The sequence below is a fragment of the Mytilus edulis genome, chromosome 12 (genome assembly GCF_963676685.1).
Source record: "Mytilus edulis chromosome 12, xbMytEdul2.2, whole genome shotgun sequence".
Lineage (NCBI taxonomy): Eukaryota > Metazoa > Mollusca > Bivalvia > Mytilida > Mytilidae > Mytilus > Mytilus edulis.
This window is the reverse complement of record NC_092355.1, coordinates 11,703,472-11,726,126: the sequence shown is the minus strand read 5'-3', so window position 1 is coordinate 11,726,126 and position 22,655 is coordinate 11,703,472. Positions and strand designations below refer to the sequence as shown.

Genomic DNA, 22,655 nt, shown 5'->3' with positions numbered 1-22,655 from the left:
TGACAGCAACCATTTTGACATTGTACTATAACCACATGAATTACAGAAAAGGTTTGTCACATCAAAGTTAAACTACAATGTTATTAGATTTCACCGTTAAATATCTATATTTGTTACATCATTTATCACTAAACTATATCCAACATTTTCTGTATCCCTCTTAAATGTTACCATTTATTTAAAGAGTCATTGGCCAAGTCTTTATCAATATCATGATAATTAAGGGTACTCGTTAATCAAATTTGTGACCAACAAATCAACTATTTTAAAAACAAATTTTACAACCAAAATATGATTCTTTTAATGTTTTATTTAAGTCTTCAATGTTAAGAAATCGCTCAGTTATGCGTCAATTTCCATCAAATGTGCGTGTCTCCCGTATATTTTACTTCGTCCAAGTGGTACGGAACATAAAAGTAATATCTATGATTTCAGTATCTTTGTCTTATAGTTTCGTATGCACATTGGATTTTACACGTTCTTCATATTCATACTATTGGAAAATATAATTATCAAAACAAATCGTTTAAAAAAAACCCAAATAAACAGAAACATCTGACTTCAACAAAGCTTAGGAGTTGATCATGTGCTTTCATTACACCAAAGTATTTGCATGTTTATCCGTCAATTTCGAAAACTAGTTACAGAGACATAAATATAAGATAGATTGTTTTATACACATGCAGTCATGTCCAAGCATGTAAAAACGACTAATCATAAATGACATTTCAAAGACTGAAACTTATGTTATGTTTTTAGTATAACATCTGAAGATGATATTTTGTTAAAAGCTTTTTGAAAGGCACATATTGCAGATGTCGTTAGTATTACTTGATTTATTACACTTGACTGGGCGGAATTTAACCGGTTCGCTAAATAGATACAAGTCTACCTATTGACTGTTGCTTTAAGATAAACTCATCAACAAAATGTCCACTAAATCGTCCTATAGCATACAATGAGTTATTTTCATTTCCGTTTGGTGACACTTATATAGGTGATTAAAAAATCAATAATAATTATAACGGCAATCATCCTTATCACACACATCTTCAAATAGACTGTCATTATGCAAATCAAAACGTAAGCTCCGCCCGATTAGCTGAAATAACATTGGAAGTACAGATATAGATTTGCCTATTTTGCTTAATGACACTGACATTATTTGTCAACAGCAATTTAAATAATTACCAATTGAAAGCGAGTCGATTAAGTCTAAACTCTTGTTGCGCAAATCAACTTTGGTATCGGTTGTTTTTACGCGACTTATATGGTTAGATTTAAATGAGCGTGATGGCAGAATCTTGATCATGTAAGAAGACATTTATCAATAATGAACAATATTGGAAATGACAAAAATGTAACACATTTGCTTTAAATAAGATAATGAAGAAAGAAAATGTCAAATGCCAAAAATCTAAATAATCAGTTTTCTAAATGGTGTCTACTTTTTAAATGAATAGTTAAATTTCATAATATCATCTGTGTAAAAACTGCAAATGTATATCGTTGGTATGGATTTCATAAAAACTTAAACAATACAGAAAGTTACATCACCATTACTATTCTGAATACTATGCAAAGCGTCATAACGTAGCACAATAATGATGGCGTCCTTGAAATATTCGAGTTTAGGAATCTCACCTTTCAGGCTAAACATTTAACTCTCTAAAATACTGCAACCATTTACCAAGGAAATTGCGATAAGAAACACAGGATCTAAAATATCGTTTCTACTGGGAGGTAAGGATTCAGGACAAATCAATCAGACCTAAGGAACCATATAAATATGGAAAATGTACGATGTTGATTTAAAATATGAACAATCAATACACGATGTGTGATAAGCATTACACAGACAATGAACACACGATAAGTGAAAGGCATACAAGAGGGGCGAAATATACCAGAGGGACAGTAAAACTCATCAATAAAAAAAAAAATGACAACGCCATGGCTGAAATTGAAAAAGATAAACAGACAAACAATAGTACAACTGACACAACATAGAAAACTAAAGAATAAGCAACACGAACCCCACCATAACATGTACAATGAACACATAATGAGCGAAAGGTTCAACATGGACACTGAACACACGATGAGTGAAAAGCATTACATGGACAATGAACACACGATAAGTGAAAGACTTAAGCGGATTATGTAAAAGGTGAATAGTTAAAAAAAATATTTTATGGTTCAATAAATTCAAAATAAATTAATGCCATTCATTATAGATTATAAAAATGAGGCCCAAAGAACTTTTTTATATTATTTATATTAAAAATAACAACGTACACACATGTTGGTGTATGAAATCACAACGTCAGAGTGGGCGTGTGGCCATAAAAATTGACAACATTGAAAATAAAGTAATACTTTCAACCAATCAATAGACAGTAAATACACCAAATTTATTTACAATGCTATCATCAGTAATGTTTTCATACCTACCGTCTGATACACAAATGGTGTCTTGATTCTTTAGGATTTCACATATTTCACCTCCTTTACAAAAATTGTCTCTACACGGGTTGAAAATCGGATCCTGAAATTTGTAATTTTATGTACCTATTACATAAATAAGCTAATAGTCAATAAATTGATAACATTCCTGTGTACAGTATATACCAACTCATAAGTTGTTTAAGTTCTTCATTTGTATGGTTTATAATCAACCTGTTTACAGTCTTTATTGGGATGATTTATGGTCATCAATTTCATATTGGATTGCTCCTCAAAACTTGTTGTGGTTTGAGCGGTTCTAATGAGTATAAAGGAGCAACCATTTCAATTCAAAACTGGCGGGAAGGGTTATCGTTTTTTGTCTGAGTCATGTTTATCAACAAAAGAAATATAACAGCAGTAGAAATATATAATATAATAGAGAAGGGCAACGATGAATGTATCAAAAAGACAACAACCTACCATAAATAAAAAGGTTAAAGGCGTCTAATGCGTCTTCCACGCACTTACAAATCTTCTTCTTGAATGTGTACAATAAATGATACGTGTTCAGTGAAATGGACGCAACACAAACGTCGGAAACATACTAATTAACCAAAATGAAAAAAAAACAAAACAAACACACAACATTATCAAATGCTAGGGGTTCCACACTTGGGACTGGCGCAAAAACATGCATCGCTAGTTCATAATCTTCCTATAATTCTCTATCAACTGTTGAATAAACAAATACACAGCAAAGCTCACCGTTCTACTCTATTTTAAAGACACAGCTACATGCCTCTGTAATCCTCTATTGGTGGAACTTGCAGAATGTGTTATATGTGAAACACGACTCAATATCGTAAATAAGAGCAGTTCTTTAATAATAATCAAACACAACACATCAGAGTCAAATTGTATTCAATTGAATTTTAATTTACCAGTGGCTTATAATGTAAATAACTTTTTTTATTTATTTGATTTTTATTTATTTTTTGTATACATTTCAGCGCTTTTCGTTTATTTGCCATAATAGTTATCAAAGGTATAAGTATTACAAGACGGGCGTTAAATTTTGGGTACTAGTAGAGACAAAGCAGAATTTTTATCGATTTTCATGATTTCTTTTCAGAAACATTGTCATCTACAAAAAGATCAACTAAACATCAGGTTGTTTTCTGTAAAAGTGTTTTTATTCTTCCACGTTTCAGAACATTTATCTGACAGATTTGTGGACATCAGAGTCGAATTATTTTTTATTCAATTTAAATTTCCCAATGGCTAATGCAATGAATGTTTTTTTTTTATTTATGTTTCGTAAACATTACATCACTTTTCGATTATTTGCCATAAAGGTTACAAAACGGGCGTTCAATTGTCATGTGCGGTACTAATATAGCTAACGTATAAAAACAATTTCTTTTAATGAAAACTTTCAGAAATATTGTAATCGATCAAAAGATCAACTAACCATCAGGTTGTTTTCTGTGATATTGTGTTTCTTCTTTGATGTCGGAATGCTATTAAATATTGGAGAATTTTTGTTGGTGGTCGATCTTTTGTATTTCTTGTTGAATTTATTGAAAAGGATTTTCTTATTCGACATGAACTAGAAGTGTACATGTTGACTTACCGATATCATGATAATTGTTTTAAATCTGGTTGACATATTTCCCTCGTCTCATTTTAGTAGGATATTATTATAATGATTTCGTAATAACAAAAGCCCTAATTTTAGCAACAGAGACTTTTTATAAATTATTCGTTGAATATTTATTCAGTTTAATCCATTAGAATAGGCTTGTGGGGTCTTAAATCAAAACAAGTGAAATAAATGTATTGCATGGCATTCATTTATCTATTCATTTATTTGAATGTTTAACTCACCCCTCTGTAATTTTGAGTCTCAACGTAGATGTAACCGTTTTGAGTTATAAAATTGCCTTCAGAGTATTCTCTTGGTTTCATATTGATTTCACATCTAAGAGAAGCTCTGTTATAGTTGTAAGAATGACATCGTGTTCGCCGGATACATTTTTGGAAGCATGCTCTCGGTGATATATTTTCAAATTTGCGATAAGTAAATCCACGCAACTGAACATTTCGTTTATCTGGATTTATCCGGAAAGTTTCTGCTGTACATTGCTCAGCAGACACTTGCAGGAGTTTATAAAGTAACAAAATTCCTTGGTAAAAACTAATATGCATTGTCTTCAATATGATTCGAGAAAAGCCCTCTGAAGTCTTCAACTTTCAAGACCTTCTATGACTGTGCATATCTATCAAGTAATGATCTGTAATATAAAATTTGAATTTCAAATAACGTATCACATGCCGTTATATTTATCAAATCATTTGTGTTTTGTGAAACAATAGCTTAGAAAATAAATAATTCACAGAAAATAAGAATACTGGAACAAATGTCAATATTCTAACATATAACACTTTAATTAATTTTACGAACAGAGCGTTCATCATAGAAATCTTATCAATCATTTCATTTTCAAACAAATTCAATCGCATTCAACCGACTCGCTCATAAACATAAACTATATCAGATCGATTCGATAATTCTTTCTCTGTGGTCGCAAGTATGAGGCAATATATGAAAATGACAACCTAGGCTTACAACATCAAATTGTATCTTTTTATAACTCGTCCAGTTTTCCAGCATTTGAAGGTTTATACTTGCACTGTTCAGTGTAGTGTTCCGTCATAATCCAGAATTTTATCAAATACTAATAAAACGTCATAACCGGATAGATGTCTGAAAGTACATGTCACGCATGGGTGACTAGTTACATATTCATCAACGGTGTTTTACATTCAGTCCAAAGTAACTTCATCAATACGTACATTTGGTTCAGAAAAACTCTCACACGCCATTTGACCTGCATTTCACGTCACTGTACTAGTTGACGACTAAACATTTATGACCTTTAAAATCTTAGATTCCGATTTTCGAGCATCGCAACAATCATTCATAATGTAAAGAAGAATCTTAGCAAATCAGATCTGACATACCATAGAAATAATTAGCAGGAGTTTCTTTTTTTAGTATATCGGCACTTTTCATTGTAAAATATTTCTACTTTTTGAGTGTTGATAGTATCAATATTAAAGTTGCATAATCTGTGAAATTCAGATTTACCGATTTGACTTAAGTTTGCATATTTTGCAAAATATCAAAAAGTCAAAAATTAACATCAAACAATGGATTCGTTAATATATACCAGAATTTAGTAACTATTCTGTGACTGCCAATTAACCACCGAGATAAAAATAATCGTATCCCCAATTTGATAAAAAAAAAATTATAAATGCAAAGTCCCCTCTACCTATTATAGTTTTAGATTTAAAAAAATATGTGATTGATAGCGACAAAAAAAAAAAAAAAAAATTTCTGACAAAACGAACAAAACGAAACGAAAAAGCGAAAACACGAAATACAGCAAAATGAAAAGAAATTAAACGAAATAAATATTTATTTTCTAATTACATGAGTTATGAATTGAATATTTGCCAAATTTCTTATAATGCAAATTCTCGACCATTATAATTTCAAGAGAGGGGGAGAGTCTTTTTGCATAAAAAAATGTAATTCTCAATATTATAGGGGTGAAATCATAGATTGTTTTGTAAGGTCAAATTCAATTATCTATTTTCAATTGTATTTTATTTGGGTGCAACAGTATTTGAAGGTAGATTTCTGGGGTGGAAGGGCAAAAAAAGGAAAAAAGGGGGAGGGTATTTTTGGCGCGATCAGATCAAGTGATGTCCCAGGTAAAACTCTAATTAATGAAAAAAATACTTCCCGAACGTTTATCCCAAAACTATCTATTTTCAATAATATTTGAATTGAAATAGTTTGGCTTTGCTTCAAAAATAGATTTGAAAAAGCCATGTTATAATCTGATAGTTTTTAGATCTTATTCAATAACATTCACTGTTATATAATGTCGATAACATTATTTTCCAACCTCTGTTTGAAGAAAGACAACTCCGGATGGATGTGTGTTCATTTTATTCCGTAACAAATCAATGTTATCTTCATTATGTTTTTCGTTATTTTTTTGTACATGAATTAGAGCTTTATTGATTGTAACATTTATTTTCTCGTTAATGGCTTTGGATAGCTGTGCTTGTTGGCAATGCAGTGATGTAAATCAGTTTGTTTGTGCAACAGAACAATTTTTACAAATCTAATCACGCTAAGATATGGATAAACTATTCTGGTCTGCCATTGCACATATATCAATAGGTCAAATGTATCATATTGAAAGTGAACTCAAAATCAAGGTTTGCTAACAATTATAAACAACGAACGAACATCACAAATCAATTGTGTAAGCTAAATGATGTAATAAAATAGAAGTATCGAAGTTTATTTTTTTATGTCCAGTGACAAATGTAAAACAAAAAAGAATGATGTAGTATACTATAATTGCAAACTAGACAACTCTTCCACAAAGAACAAACTGACACAGAAATTAACAACTGAAGGTCAGTGTACGGCCGCCAGGAATGGGCAAAGCCCATAAACCATAGTCAGCTATAATAGGTTTGGAGCTAGCATGTCAGTTAACTGCTAGTAGTCTGTTGTTATTTATGTATTATTGTCATTTTATTTATTTTCTTTTGTTACATCTTTTGACATCAGACTCGGACTTCTCTTGAACTGAATTTTAATGTGCGTATTGTTATTCTTTTACTTTTCTACATTGGCTAGAGGTATAGGGGGAGGGTTGAGATCTCATAAACATGTTTAACCCCGCCGCAATTTTGCGCCTGTCCCAAGTCAGGAGCCTCTGGCCTTTGTTAGTCTTGTATGATTTTAAATTTTAGTTTCTTGTGTATAATTCGGAGTTTAGTATGACGTCCATTATCACTGTACTATTATGCATATTTTAGGGGCCAGCTGAAGGACACCTACGGGTGCGGGAATTCTCGCTACATTGAAGACCCATTGGTTGCATTCGGCTGTTGTTTGCTCTATGGTCGGGTGGTTGTCGCTTTGACATATTCACCATTTCCTTTCTCAATTTTATTGATATACCTATTTGTGAATAAAAGGTGTAAACTTAATTACTCTTTAAAATGATTTTGTTTTCCCTAATGTATATACTGTCTCGTAGGAGGCATTTGTCCACTAGGAAATTGCTCCTAAACGCACATCGTATCGCATTTTAATGTATCCTATTGATATTCCAGTTTGTTTTACTTTATTTAATAGATAAATCATTTTATTCTGAATTGGAGACGCATTTTTTATCGATACAGGTTAGACAATACTTCACATATGAAGTTACAACTCATGTTACGCAGTGGACATTTTGATGAGCTTCGTAGTTGACACAACCGTTTCGTCAGTGGACAAAAAGTTTCGTAGTTGACATCAACACTATTCTATGATGATAAAAACATACTAAAAATTACAAGAAACTGGCACTTGTTATTTGTTATTTATTTTGCCCGAATATATTTGAAAAAAAGAGTAAAAAAAGATTGCATTGTTGTGGTAGTGTCTACTACGAAACGTTTTTCTCCCATATTTGTTTCGTAGTTGACCGTTACGTAGTGGACATATTCACATATTTCATTTTCTTTCCCCACAATCCTTATATTGCTATAGTAACAATGATATTCTTCATCAAAGCACATACTTAGCTGTACACTGATATTTTTTCATAATTTTAAAACCCGATTCTCAAGGAGATTTGACTTGTTTAGTAGTGGACATTAAAAAAAACCGGTATCACTCTAATGCATTTGATGTGCTCAATGTTAATTTCCAACAATTTAACTGCCATTATAAAAGCATCACTTCTTTTGTAAGACCCTAATGTTTATATCTCTTGCAAACTTTGATTTTATAAAACTGGTTTATAGCAAAATGTTATGACTTCGTTTCGTAGTGGACATTTTTTTCAGGAATGTCAGGGACACACGTTCTAAAATTAAAACTCCTTTGTCAAAACTGTTTAATTGGCTTGGAGAAGAAATCAGGTTTTTATTGAAAAATGACCAAATGTAAGTTCAAAGTCGAGCAGTTAAAATGTTTAGACTCAAATTGAAACAATCGACTGTTAGATGTAATTGTAAAAGATAGTAACACAGACACATACTTACACATTAATTTCGCAGTAACTTAATTACCTAAAAGTTACGAATTTCAATCTGCATACAAGTTATCCCCCATAGATCTATCTTGATCATTTACAACCTAATAAATATGAACAATGTGAATTAGATCACTTTTAGGTAACTCCATTTGATTGTTTGACATTATTTTATTCCGGGGCTTTTGTAGCTTTATGGGATTTGCTCATTATTTATGTGCTATAAGAGGCCAAGTGTGACCTGTATTTGCTTATATTCATGTTTGTGTCTTCTTGTTTTCCATGTTTGCCGTTGAAAAAGTACAAACTGCATAGTATACAATTTATAAGTTATAGTAACTATAGATATATTTTGAAAACACCTAAAATGGTAACAGGTTAACCAAACATCAGGTATGACATCAGGGCGTCGCCGGTAAACTTCTGTGGTCTGGTCGGGACATTTTAAGGTTTGATAATAGTACTCCGATCCCAGTGACCGGCAGTTCCGAAACCGGTAGCAGACAAAACAATCAGGGAAAACTATTAGAGTAAACTGGAAAGTAAACGTTTTTAGTGTATTGGGTATCTGAGAATATTTAAGACAGTACCAAGCACTCCCGTAAACTTGTTACACTTTGACTTAATGTATTACAAATAATCCATTTAAATGATACGTCAAATAAATCTTTATCAAAACTTTAACGGCTTGATTCGTTCTTTCAAATCAGAGAACTCGGGAATAGCTGTTCCCATTAACATAGTTTATTTGACAAAGAATGCACTTCGCATGTGAAGCAGTATATGTTCACCCATTAGGAGCTCTAAACATCGTTTTTATGATAGAACATGTTGGCGTTGAGTTGATCAGGTTTAACACTTTTTTTACTCTTATGACCGTTGCAATTGGTCCATGAACTAATGTTATTTATAGACAATTTGATATTATAATCTATTGCTATGATCTACTTTTTAAAAGTTCATTTGCAAATACGAAATACTTAATGATAGACAGGTGTTATACCGGACCTCATTTTTATATAACATGTATAAATATACTTGTTTAAAACTTTGTCACGCGTTGTTGTTTAGTTCTAGATACAAAAATAGTCAAAGTATCTCCGCTTTTTCATCCGTGAACACTTTACCTGTATGCAATTCTTATTTGTAGCCGATCATATTACCACAATAGGTCGATGTTTAAAACTAGTTTGCACACGTAGCATAAGTAAAAAATCAGCGATATTGATTCATTTTAAATTAAGCGTATTTCATATGATTTACAAGCACAGGACTTTCACGTTCAATACGGATACAATTATTGTTCAAAAATACAATATCTTAAGTGTATGCCCACTGATAATTTGTTTTGCCATATAGTGATTAAAAAGAAAAACAGTGTTACATCGGCAATGGACTACTGTTCACTTAATTTATAAATACTTTAATATAGACATGGTAATCGATATCCTCGCAGTTTTCCGCTGAACAGGTACGTATATGTTATAATAATCAAATGTATATGTAATAGTTTAAAGTCAAATAATATATATACTATCACTTGAGTTAATTAATCATTATCACTTAAAGCAAACAATAGACATTCCATGAGCATGCAATTTGGAAACAAGTTTCCGAAATATATAACCTACAAAAATGGAAGTAGTTATAAATATCATAAATAAAAACAATAATCCAATTCCTTTGTTGAGCAACATGGTTGTGTCCTACGCACACTGATATTTTTAGATTGAAAAAATACAATTGTCGTGCAAGTATTAGTTTTCTATTAAATCATGACAATGTTTAACATTAATTTGATAGATATATATCTTGCCTGTGACTTGAATGTGTTATCGTTTACTTGACCATTGTCTCCAAATAGAATAGTTTATTAGAATCCAATACTTAAAATAATGATCGTTGACACAAGGGTTGCGTTCAATATCGTATCTGCTACGCAGTGCTACGTAGATTTTTGTCTATTGAACAAATAGCTAGCCTAGCTGCTATCACTATATATGTAGCAGCTAAGCTATCTGTAGTTCAAAAGTCATAAATCTACGTACCCCTATGTAGCCGCTACGATATTGAACGCAATCTAGGTGTTATTGCATTTCGATCAGTTCCAGATATATACTTTGGTACAGATGCTTCAAAAGATATGTACTTTAACGTGTTCTATTAATTATGGTATATATAAAATTGAAGTTAATAGAATATTTATTTGAGATTGCATATTATTAATCATAAAGAAACCAACTCATAGATATTTACGCCAAAACTAATATAAATACAAACGAAGATAATTGTCTTATATAAAACATTGGTCTGTATTTACCCTCTTCCTGACATGAGATAAGGCGTCTTTACTATCTGGTGACATGTCATGAAACCAGAACGATGCCTAATGGCCAAATAAGATCATGCTCTGTCTATAAATTCGGAATGATGACATTTACATAAGTCACAAAATCAGATCAGACAGAGGCGAAACAATTGAAGTCAAGATCTAATTTGTGCAAATGTAAAACGCAGATTAAGCAAACCAAGTCATTGATAATCAATCATTTGAAGAAAGTAATCATACACCGGTATTCATTTAGTATTTTTAGTACTTTTATATTTCTATGAGCTTTTCACTGACTTAAACAGGAAAAATCAAATCCGGGTTACAAGCTAAAACTGTGGGAATCTACTTTAATATTATTTATTCATGAATTTCTCTGTTTTGTGTGTTCTGGCTTTTGTTTGTACTTGCTATCTGTCAGGAAGTGTTTTAATGTAAGCTCCGTTGTTTCAACACTGCAATTTAAGCGGTCGGTATGGCTAGCGGTAAACTACTGTTCATGACAAATGAAAAAGTTGAAAAATTTTGATTTTGATTTTTTCAATTGATCATGCTACTTTGAAAAAGGCTCCACATTAGACATGTACGAATATTTTTAATTTTAATGTATTTGAGGAGTTTGCATTTACAATTTGAATGTGAGAAGAATCAATGCTTTAATTTTTTTTAATTTTCTAATTCTAAAAGTCAAATAAAAAATCATTGTATTGAAATGTTAGCTAGATATAGAACTAGGTTTACTTCATCGTGTTGCCTGTACTAAGTCAGGAATATGACAGTTGTTCATTTGATGTGCTTGCGCTTTTAGTTTTACCATTTGGTAAAGGACTTTCGTTTTGAATTTTTCTCAGAGTTATAAGTCCGGCGGCTACAAGCATATTTCAGACGAATTGTAAACATTCTGCTACAAGCATGAAATTTGGCATAGACCTTCCTCAACTAATACTCTTTTATTATAGATAGGGAGGCATTTGAAAAAAATGTCTCACTTCCGGTAAAATCCAAAATGGCGGACGTCATACTTGAATCAGCCTAATATCGCAGGCTAGTATTTCAAAGGTGTTATTATCATGCTACTAGCATAATATTTGGTACAAACCTTTGTTATGTACTACTTTTGGTATATTTTATAGATAAGATGTCTTCAAAAACCCTACTTCCGGTTAAAATTCAACATGGCGGACATTGTACTTAAATAAGCTTATTTTTTAGGGAGGTTAATTGAAATGTGTTTTAACGTATTGCTACTATCATTACATTGTGCAGGAACCTTTCTTTGGTGCTTTTGATGGTTATAATGTATAAGACTTATGTCTTAAAAACCCTTACTTCCGGTAATATCCAAAATGGCGGACATAGAAATATCAATTAATTATTCAAATATTCAACTTTTTTTAAAGAAAATAAATTTTTTTTTGTGCTGGTCATCAATCTTTTGGCTTTAAGTTATCCCCAAAACCACTAATTTTATCATGTTGTAAATGTTTAAATATAAAGTTGACACTTCCGGTAAAAATATGACGTAATTTTCAAAGATGAGTCCTCAATCCATTTCTTCGATGTAGAGTTTTGGATAGATTGGTTAAAACAAAATAAAATCACTATAGTACTAAAACATATTTAAAATTACTACAATTTTCGGCCAAAAATAACGATCACCACGACATGCACACATCGCAGTGCACGGGAGACCTGATTTTCTACATTAAAAATGACCGCGGCATCCTTTTTTATATCCACAATGTTCAAGCTTCTGACAAAATGATGAGGCCTCAAAAAGAGATTTTTAAAAGTTATCCTCTTTGTCCCCGCCTGGAGTGGGTAGCATAAGAGCCAATCCATAGCTCGTCTCGCTAAACACCTACCTAAGTATATTGCATGATTTGCATGCTGGAAAAGACTGGACCAAGTTGAAGGAATAGCCTCACTTATAATAAGCCTTCCCTTTTGTGCAAAAATGATTTTCTTGCTTCGTTAACCATGTTATACCCATCTGTTAAGTTTGTGCGATCTTACAGTAAAACCCCGGTGATTTAGTTTGACAATCACCATTCTTTATGTCACATCTTCAAATGCAATCAATGTCTCCCACATAGTTTTTTTCCTTTCAAGCAAAGAGAGAACCATATCACAACAGGTAAAGGCATGGATAACAATAAGTGTGTCAGATCACTCATTGCCTAGTGCATTTGAAAGGTCATTGATAGATATTAATCCAAAGTCTTTGGCCCTCCCAGACACAATCCATAGTTCGTATACCCCTATGTCACGGAATAGCGAAACAGTAGTGACAGCATCATCATTAACGACTGTTCGAATCATGACTCGTTTAAGTTCATGTTTCACTGCATCAGACACATGCACCACAATTCTAGCGTCTGCCTCTAAATGTGAACTTGGTGCTAAACTTGAAACACATCACGTGGTGGATAAGATAGAATGTCCTGACCATTTGTTGCTATAACTACCACACATATCCAAGACTTCATCCACTCGTATTAAAGTTTCAATGTATTTTATTAAGGTAAGGACATAATACCCAATCAGCATACTCGTTAGGCCGCAATTCATAATCGGAGAGCTGATTTCCCACATTTACAAAGACTGTGGTATTGGTCCTCACATCCATAAATTCCAAAAACACATATTTTCCTGCTTTGTTAACCCAATCTGATAAGTTTTTTTTCGATCTTACAACAAAACCACGTATCGTTTTCAATGACATTAAATTTATCAAATCCATATGGTGGTGTTGGCTGGTCAATCATCATTCTAAATGCTAAAGTCACATCTTCAAACGCCATTAACATGATTATTGTCACCAACGCAGTTCCTTTTCCAGCAAACGTGTTATCTTTTAATGCCTAGTACATTTGAAAGGTCATGGATAGATATATATCTTAAGCTTTTTCCCCTTCCAAATGCAAATCAAAGTTTGTCTGCCCCTATGTCACGGAATAGCGAAACAGCAATGACATCAGTATCGACTGTTCGAGTCATGACTCAGTTAAGTCTGTTTTTACTGCATCAGACACATAGATCTTGATTATAGTGTCAGTCTCTTCGTGTAAACATGGTGCTAAACTTGAAACATCATCAAGTGGTGGATAATATTGAACATCCTGAGCATTTGTTGTTACAACTACCTTGTACTCAAAATTGTATTGAGCAAGCCTCTGTGAATGAAAACTTAAAAGTTCTTTCTTATTGTCGTCATCTCTAAGAAAACTTTGCCAATTTTGAGGATGTTTTTAACCCTGGATTCGTCTGTGTATTCCCTTTCCCCTAAATGTTGCTCTTGCTTCTTTTAGCTTCTATGTTCGCATCCGACACTACATCCATGGTGTTACAGTTTCAAGGTGTTTCCGAACGAGTATGATGATTGGGTATTATGTCCTTACCTTAATAAAATACCTTGAAACTGTAACAAGAGTGGATGAAGTCTTTGATGAGTATTGTAATTGTAGCAACACATGCTCAGGATATTCTATCTTATCCACCACTTGATGTATTTCAAGTGTAGCACCATGTTCACATAAAGAAACATGCACTAAAATCATGGTGCTTTGTCTGATGCAGTGAAACACGAACTTAAACGATTCATGATTAACAGTCACCGATGATGCTGTCACTACTGTTTTGCTATTCCATGACATAGGGGTAGACGAACTATGGATTGTTTTTGGGAAGGCAAAAATCTTTGGATTAATATCTATCAATGGCCTTTCAAATGCACTAGGCAATGAGTAATCACACACACTTATTTCTGACCCATACCTTTACCGGTTGTGATACGGTTCTCTTTTGCTTGAAAAGGAAAAAAACGACTGCGTGGGAGACATTGGTGGTATTTGAAGATGTGACTATAATATAAAGAATGATGATTGATCAGCCTAAATCACCGGGGTTTTACTGCTAGATCGCACAAACTTATCAGATGGAGCTAACATGATTAACGAAGCAAGAAAATCATTTTTTGCACAAAAGGGAAGGCTAATTATAAGTGAGGCTATTCCCACAACTTGGTCTAGTCTTTTCAAGCATGTAAAACGTGCAAATATACTAATGCAGGTGTCCAGTGAGACGAGCTTGGGATTGGCTCTTATGCTACCCAGTCCAGGCACTAATGGATTGCGAAGGGACAAAGAGGGTCCCTTTAATAAAAACTCTTTCTGAGGCCTCATCATTTTGTCAGAAGCTTGTACATTGTGAAAATCGGGTCTCCCATGCACTGCGATGTGTGCATGTCGTGGAAATCGTTATTTTTGGCCGAAAATTGTAGTAATTTTAAATATGTTTTAGTACTATAGTGATTTTATTTTGTTTAAACTAATCTATCCAAAACTCTACATCGAAGAAATGGATTGAGGACTCATCTTTGAAATTTTCGTCATATTTTTACCGGAAGTGTCAACTTTATATTTACATATATATATTTATATAAACATTTACAAAATGATAAAATTTGTGGTTTTGGGGATAACTTAAAGCCAAAATTTTAATGACCAGCATAAAAAAAAAATCATTTTTTTACATTTTAAAAAAAAGGTGAAAATTTGAATAATAAATTGATATGTCTATGTCCGCCATTTTGGATATTACCGGAAGTAAGGATTTTTAAGACATATGTCTTATACATTGTATCCATGAGAAGCACCAAAGAAAGGTTCCTGCACAATGTTATGATAGTAGCAATACGTTAAAACACATTTCAATTACCCTCTCTAAAAAATAAGCTTATTTAAGTACAATGTCCGCCATGTTGGATTTTAACCGGAAGTAGGGTTTCTGAAGACATCTTATTTATTTCATTTATCCAAAAGAAGTAAAAAACAAAGGTTTGTTTCAAATATTATGATAGTAGCATGATAATAACACATTTTTACACACTAGCCTTCGATATTGGGCTGATTTAAGTATGACGTCCGCCATTTTGGATTTTACCGGAAGTGAGACTTTTTTTTCAAATGCCTCCCTATCTGAAATAAAAGAGTAATAGCTGAGGAAGGTCTATGCCAAATTTCATGCTTGTAGCAGGATATGCACAATTTTTCACAAAGCCGCCGTACTATATGTATTTTTTGGATTTTACAACACCAAAGATTGAATAACTCAGCTATATGTCACCTTGCGGCTTCAACCTGAAATTTCAAATGTAAACAATTCATACATAATAATAAACCAAAAACACTATGAATTCAGCGACTAAACACATTCGCAGCTGACTAATGGATTCAGACCCAAATGAATATCGTGCGGAGCTACATGTTTCGAGGTCACTCAATCCTTTACTCATTTTAGACAGATGTACAAAGGTACAAAATGATAAACAACTATCAAACAAAAAGGCTTGAGTCGTCAGTTCTACATAAAGCACCTAGTTACACAACTGACAAAATGACAAAGGTCACAACGTAATGATCTAAGACTACTTATAGTTACTGAAAGCAAACGCAAAGACTATTATAACAAATAAATAAATCATGTTTTCCAGACTTAGTATCTTGAAATAGGTTCAGATCTTTGACTTTTGACTTAAAAATATTTGATAATACGGCAATGATACAAAGGGAGAAATTTCATAATATTCCATTCATTTTTTTAGGTTTATCTTCCTATATACTATTCTTTTTAAGTTTGCTAATTATCTGAAATAACTGATTTATTTACTAAGCTGAACTTTGCATAAATTACTGTCAGATAAAACTCCTCAATTGGAAAGTGAACGAAAAACTTTTGTATCAAATATTTTATTATGTCTTTATCTCTTTCAGTTTAAGCATATGAAGAACAATGGCCCAAAAACCTTTTCTACGAATTCCCTTATAAGATAGTTTATGAAGATTATTACAAAAGGGGAAAGTAGAACTACGATAATGACTCCTCGAATAGATGATTGAAGAAAACCTCAGAACTACTTCACGAACAAGTGGGTTGCGATCAGTAAAACAACTAAAGAAAGGCTTGTGTAACTCAAATTTAAATGAAGAGTGTTTAGAAAAGACAGACACTGTGTTGATTCACTGTCTTTAAGCGACAGCAATATGTCAAAACATTCTTCCGAAGTGGTAGTAACAGACAAATTCCTAGATAGTTTGAATATTCCTCAAGGTTTGTTGCTTTTCTATAAAAAGTTAATCATAAACATAAATTTCATGTTTTGGGTTATAATACTTATCAATGTATGAAGAACCACACGGATTCTATCAAAATATATACTGCAGATGATTTAAAAAAAATGCTGGAGCTTAAATTGACAATATATTTGTTGAGTTTGAGTATGATGTCATGTAAATATCCCAAAAATTATGAAATTATTAGACATTTAATTGTATTTAACATGTTTAACGCTAACGTTTGTCCTTTCATTGATTTTTCTTAAGCTATATAAATGCTTTTTTAATGTCATTTGTTTTCCTCAGTAACACTAATGTCTTCAATAGAATCCGAAAAACAGAATTTCGGAAAGGCCGATAGGCCAAGTGAGCTTTTCTCGTCACTTTGCGTCAGGCGTCCTCGTCCATCGTTGTCGTCGTCGATCTCCTCGTCTTCGTCCGTCGTCGTTAACTTTTTCAAAAATCTTCTTCTCTGAAACTACTGGGCCAAACTAAATCAAACTTGGCCACAATCAACATTAGGGTATCTAGTTAAAAAAATGTGTCCGGTGACCTGGCCAACCAACCAAGACGGCCGCTATGGCTAATCTTAGAAGACAGGGGTAAAATATAGATTCTCTGAAACCAAAGCATTTAGAGCAAATCTGACATCGGGTGAAATTGTTTATCAGGTCAACATCTATCTGCCCTGAAATTCTCAGATGAATCGGACAACCCGTTGTTAGGTTGCTGCCCCTGATTTTGGTAATTGTAAGGAAATTTTGCAGTTTATTGTTATTATCTTGAATATTATTATAAATAGAGATAAACTGTAAAAGCAAAAATGTTCAGCAAAGTAAGATCTAAAAATAAGTCAACACGACCAAAATTATCAATTGACCCCTATTTCCCTTTATAGCTAATTCTTAACCATTTTTCATAAATTTTTGTGATCGTTTAAGAAAACTTTGCAGTCTTCGGTTATTATCTTGAATATTATTATAGATATAAATAAAATGTAAAAAGCAATAATGTACAGCAAAGTAAGACCTAAAAATAAGTCAACATGATCAAAATGGTCAATTGACCCCTAAGGAGTTGTGGCCTTAATAGTCATTTTTTTTTTACAATTTTCATAAAATGTAAATGTTTACACTATTTTCCACTGTAACTACTGGACCAATTTCATTACAGATAGAGATAATTGTAAGCAGCAAGAATGTTAAGTAAAGTAAGATCTACAAACACATGACCATCACTAAAACACACATTTGTCATGAATCGATCTGTGTCCTTTGTTTAATATGCACATATATTAAGATGAGCGACACAGGCTCGTTAGAGCCTCTAGTTTAATAATGCGAAAAGTATATAAATAACAATTATCCCTTCTTTACAATATTCAAATACAATCCCTTATGCACTGGCTTCGTGAAAATTGTGAGATATTTTAGGAAACCGACTTGTTCTGTACGTATAACATGTATAAGAAATAGGTTAGATTGATTCGTGTTAGTGACTTTGAACTAGCTGTCAGATAACTGCGAGTACTCTCAGATCTGTTCATTGTGTCTTTTTTGTCGGGATGTATAAGTACCCGGCCACGTACACTTGTATTTTTGCCCATCTGATGAGTAATGCCTTTTTCAACTGATTTGTATAATTCGTTCTTAGGTTGTACTGTTATACCACTGTGCCAGGTTAGGGGGAGGGTTGGGATCCCGCTAACATGTTTAACCCCGCCACATTATTTAAGTATATGTCTGTCCCAAATCAGGAGCCTGTAATTCAGTGGTTGTCGTTTGTTTATGTGTCACATATTTGTTTTTCGTTCATTTTTTTCTATATAAACAAGGCCATTAGTTTTCTCGTTTGAATTGTTTTACATTGTCTTCTCGGGGCCTTTTATAGCTGACTTTGCGGTATGAATTTTGCTCATTGTTGAAGGTCGTACGGTGACCTATAATTGTTAATGGCTGTGTCATTTTGGTCTCTTGTTGACTGTTGTTTCATTGGCAATCATATCACATCTTCTTATTTGTAGTGTAGGTAATATTACACAAAATCTATGATTTGCATATAATGTGGATTGTGTCAAATTTTTATTTTTTAATTTTTTGTCTGTTTGTTCCTGTAATCAGTTATGATCCCTGAAATCTAAGTCTCAAGAAACAAAGTTTGGCAATGTAGTGGTTTTGCTAAGTTCCTATTGCAAGTGTTATTATTATTATTACTATTATTACGCAGCGATTTTCAATTTTGAACACCGCAGCAGTTCTCCAAAAATGTTGCAAATGCTTTAAAAATTGATGATTAATAGAGAGTCTTCATCGGTTCACACTTATACAAATTTTGCTTAGGAGACTTCATTTTAGCATCCTGTTAAAATGATGTCTTGTTTTTTTCTAGTGATTGTGCACAATTCGCGACAAATTAATACCCTTCTTACACAATTATACATTTACTGTAACATATATTGATATATACTGTTCACATTTCACTTCGACATTTTTTTTTCATTTTGAAGGTAAAAGAGAGGAACGGATAGCTATACTGAGGACACAATCCGAATTATTTTCCCGTTTTCTAAGTCTTCATATTGGGACTGCAAAAATAGTGAAACTTCGTCGACTATTGATTAATAAATTTCATAATAAAATAAATCATCCTTATTCAGCCCAAATGGAAATTATCGGTAGTACATCTGAAGGTTTAGACATGTCTAGAAGTGACATTGATTACCTTTTTGTAGCAAATATACCGGTGCATGAAACGGGAGAACAAAACAATGATGCAATGTTTGTTGTTGAATATGATTCATTGATGGATATTATACACCCTGGATATGTGATGTTAAGAAACTTTGTACCAAGTAATGAACTTCACACTTGTTTGAATGTACTTAATGATATATTAGGTATAAAGAATTGTACTAAGTTAAAACAGCATGGACCTGCATTTATGCGATCAACACGGGATGTAGACTATGATCAGATCTTTTCACTAAAAAGTGAATCATGGCCAAAAATTGCAATGGAATGGATACATCGTAATCGGAAATTTGGATGGCCTTCTCAGGAAATGATTTATTCTATTGTTCAAAAAGGATGTCATATTGTTCCTGTAGGAAGCAGCAGAAATCATGCCGTGGATAAAGATTGGAGATTATCGTTTTGTACAGCGGAAAAACAGCTAATAGAAACGTTCAATCATACCCAGATATTAGTATATGGGGTTCTCAAACTAATTTTGAGAGAGATTATGAACAAACCAAATGTTGCAGAACTACTTTGTTCCTACGTTATGAAAACGGTGATGTTCTGGGTAATAGAAGACACTAGTTCATCTTATTGGATTCCTCAGAATATACTCCTTTGTTTTCATCTTTGTCTCAGACGATTAATACAGTTTGTGAATGCCATGAATTGTCCAAGTTATTTTGTAAAAGGTAATAACTTGTTCCGTGAAAGATTCAATACTGCAGAAAAAAAAGTTTTGTTACAAATTTTATGTGATATTGCTTGCCATGGATGGCAATGGGTGCTGCAAACAAAAACTCTTGAACGATTTTCTTACTTTATGACAAGACAAAAGCTTGATATTGACATTTTAAACCATACTGTCTACAAAAAGGAACAATTAGACATTTTCAAATTAACTTTTGATATAATTCAGCTTTGCAGGGAAAGAACGTATTATATTATGTCTAAAGTTATTCCTATGAACAAATCTTTCTTATCAACAATTTGCAAAGTGCCAGTCATTAGACATAAAACTATTTCACTGGTTTGCCATTTCATAGACACGGATAATTCAAATCTTGGACAAAAATCACTGTACACATTACGTAAATTGGAAATGCATTTGTTAACAATGGAATCTTTAGACAGTATTGTATCTGGTAAAATACTATTATCCTCATGGTTATACACTCGCGGGAGATATAATGAAAGTCTACAAGTAACCAATGCAGGTTTGAAGAACTTAGATTTGTGTATGTTTCATGAAGGTAAAAGAATAATGAAGACTGGTTTATTTTACAACTTCTTAAGGACTACACGCGATTTCACTGAAATGTTATATTTAACGTCGTCTAATTTTGAGTTCCCGATTACATCATTAATAGTTCCCCGAGAATTACTAGAAGTATTTAAGGGAAAGAAAAAGAATATGTGTTTTCAATATGGACTGACAATTGCAAAATATTGTTCAAGAAGTTATATTTACTTTTTACGGTGTTTGTGCTATTTTAGACTTGGAGACACACATAGATGTGAACATGAATACAACGAAATGAAGTCAGTGTGTAAAACTTATTGTGGACAGTTTGAGAACCGACACCAAGCAAGCAATTTTGACCTTAGACTTACGTGCAATAGAATACGACATAACATTGATTTTGACGTAAGCAATAGATTGGAATGGGAACGAGTTTTAAGGGAACACCGGAAGAAATTTGATTTTACAACAAAAGAATGTGTTGATTTCCTAAGGAACTTAAATAAATTTCTAAATCAAGCACCAGTAAATTTAATCGAAGACTTCTTTAAAGACTGAATTCTTTCGGGACGAAGGACAGAAATGATTAAAGTTATGTTTATCATGTTTATAACCTTCATATGCCATTTCATGATCGTTTGACAAGTTTTAAGTATCAGTCAAGTAATGTCGCTTTATATCAGTTTGAAATTGACATCTGAAAACCAAGTGAGGTCCTTATGCTATCTTGATTTACTTTGTAGACATATATTGTTTGCTATGTAATTAGGATTCTAACACATGTTGACTTCTAAACTCCTAATTTTACCATTTTACATATGATATCGGTTTGATTTGATCGAAAACATACTGTGAAAATACTTATTTTCGTTGGTTACAATTTTCGTTAATGAAGGAAAACTTGCCCGTGGATATTTCATTTCATGGTTTTGTCCATTCTCCAAACAAGCTTTATTTTGTGTTGAACATTTATTTTCGTGGTTTACCTGTACCCACGAAACATACGCAAATCGGTGTCCAACGAATGACAGAAGCTGTTTTTATATAAAATATAAATTCAAATTTGATTTCATTACTGATATAACTCAAAAAGGTGGTAATATAAGAGATTTCATTAAATATTTTGATCCTTAGTTTATTAAGTTCAAAACATATTATGATAAAATATAATGACAGACTAAAGTAAGCAGAAATAATAGGGTCAATGCAATGTTAAAGTTCGTGTCCAGTTTTTTTCAATTGTTTAACCAGAGTATTTCGACAACCTGTACAAAACGACACGATTCTCTCGTCCCTTAGTGTTTCGGATTAGACAGGTTGCACAGTACATGGATATTCATTTAAAAAAAAAGGTACTGTTCTGTTTTTGTTTGTGTGTGATTATGTGTATGTGTATACTAAATGTAAACGATTTTTTAATATCGTGACATTTTGTCGCAAAACATCTATCAACTCGACCCTCTAGCCGTGGCCTGGCCTATAAATACAGATTGTTGCGACTCAGAAAACGAAAAGAAAATGATGAGGACTCAGTTTAGAGCAGAATGAGGCGGTAGAAGTAAATAAAAAACAAACCAAGAACAACCCCTTATAGCAGAAACCTACGGAAGCGTGGAAGAAAGCGTCATTTGATAGACAAAAGCCAGATATGAAAAATAGGATTAC

The 22,655-nt window shown here is 32.7% G+C and overlaps 1 protein-coding gene across 1 annotated transcript; it reads left to right on the top strand.

Moving 5' to 3' along the window:
* The first annotated feature begins 9,731 nt into the window (after positions 1 to 9,731).
* Positions 9,732 to 22,057, top strand: LOC139497130 (uncharacterized). Its single transcript, XM_071285220.1, has 3 exons — positions 9,732 to 10,038; positions 16,671 to 17,007; positions 19,519 to 22,057. Exons 2-3 carry the CDS (start codon positions 16,941 to 16,943, stop codon positions 21,546 to 21,548), a joined length of 2,097 nt encoding a protein of 698 aa, XP_071141321.1. The 5' UTR covers positions 9,732 to 10,038; positions 16,671 to 16,940; the 3' UTR covers positions 21,549 to 22,057.
* Positions 22,058 to 22,655: the final 598 nt, after the last annotated feature.

Coding starts and splice junctions, on each gene's coding strand:
- LOC139497130 (XM_071285220.1), top strand. CDS start 16,941: ATGTCAAAACATTCTTCCGAAGTGGTAGTAACAGACAAATTCCTAGAT. Junction 17,008..19,518: donor TAGTTTGAATATTCCTCAAG/GTTTGTTGCTTT, acceptor TTCATTTTGAAG/GTAAAAGAGAGGAACGGATA.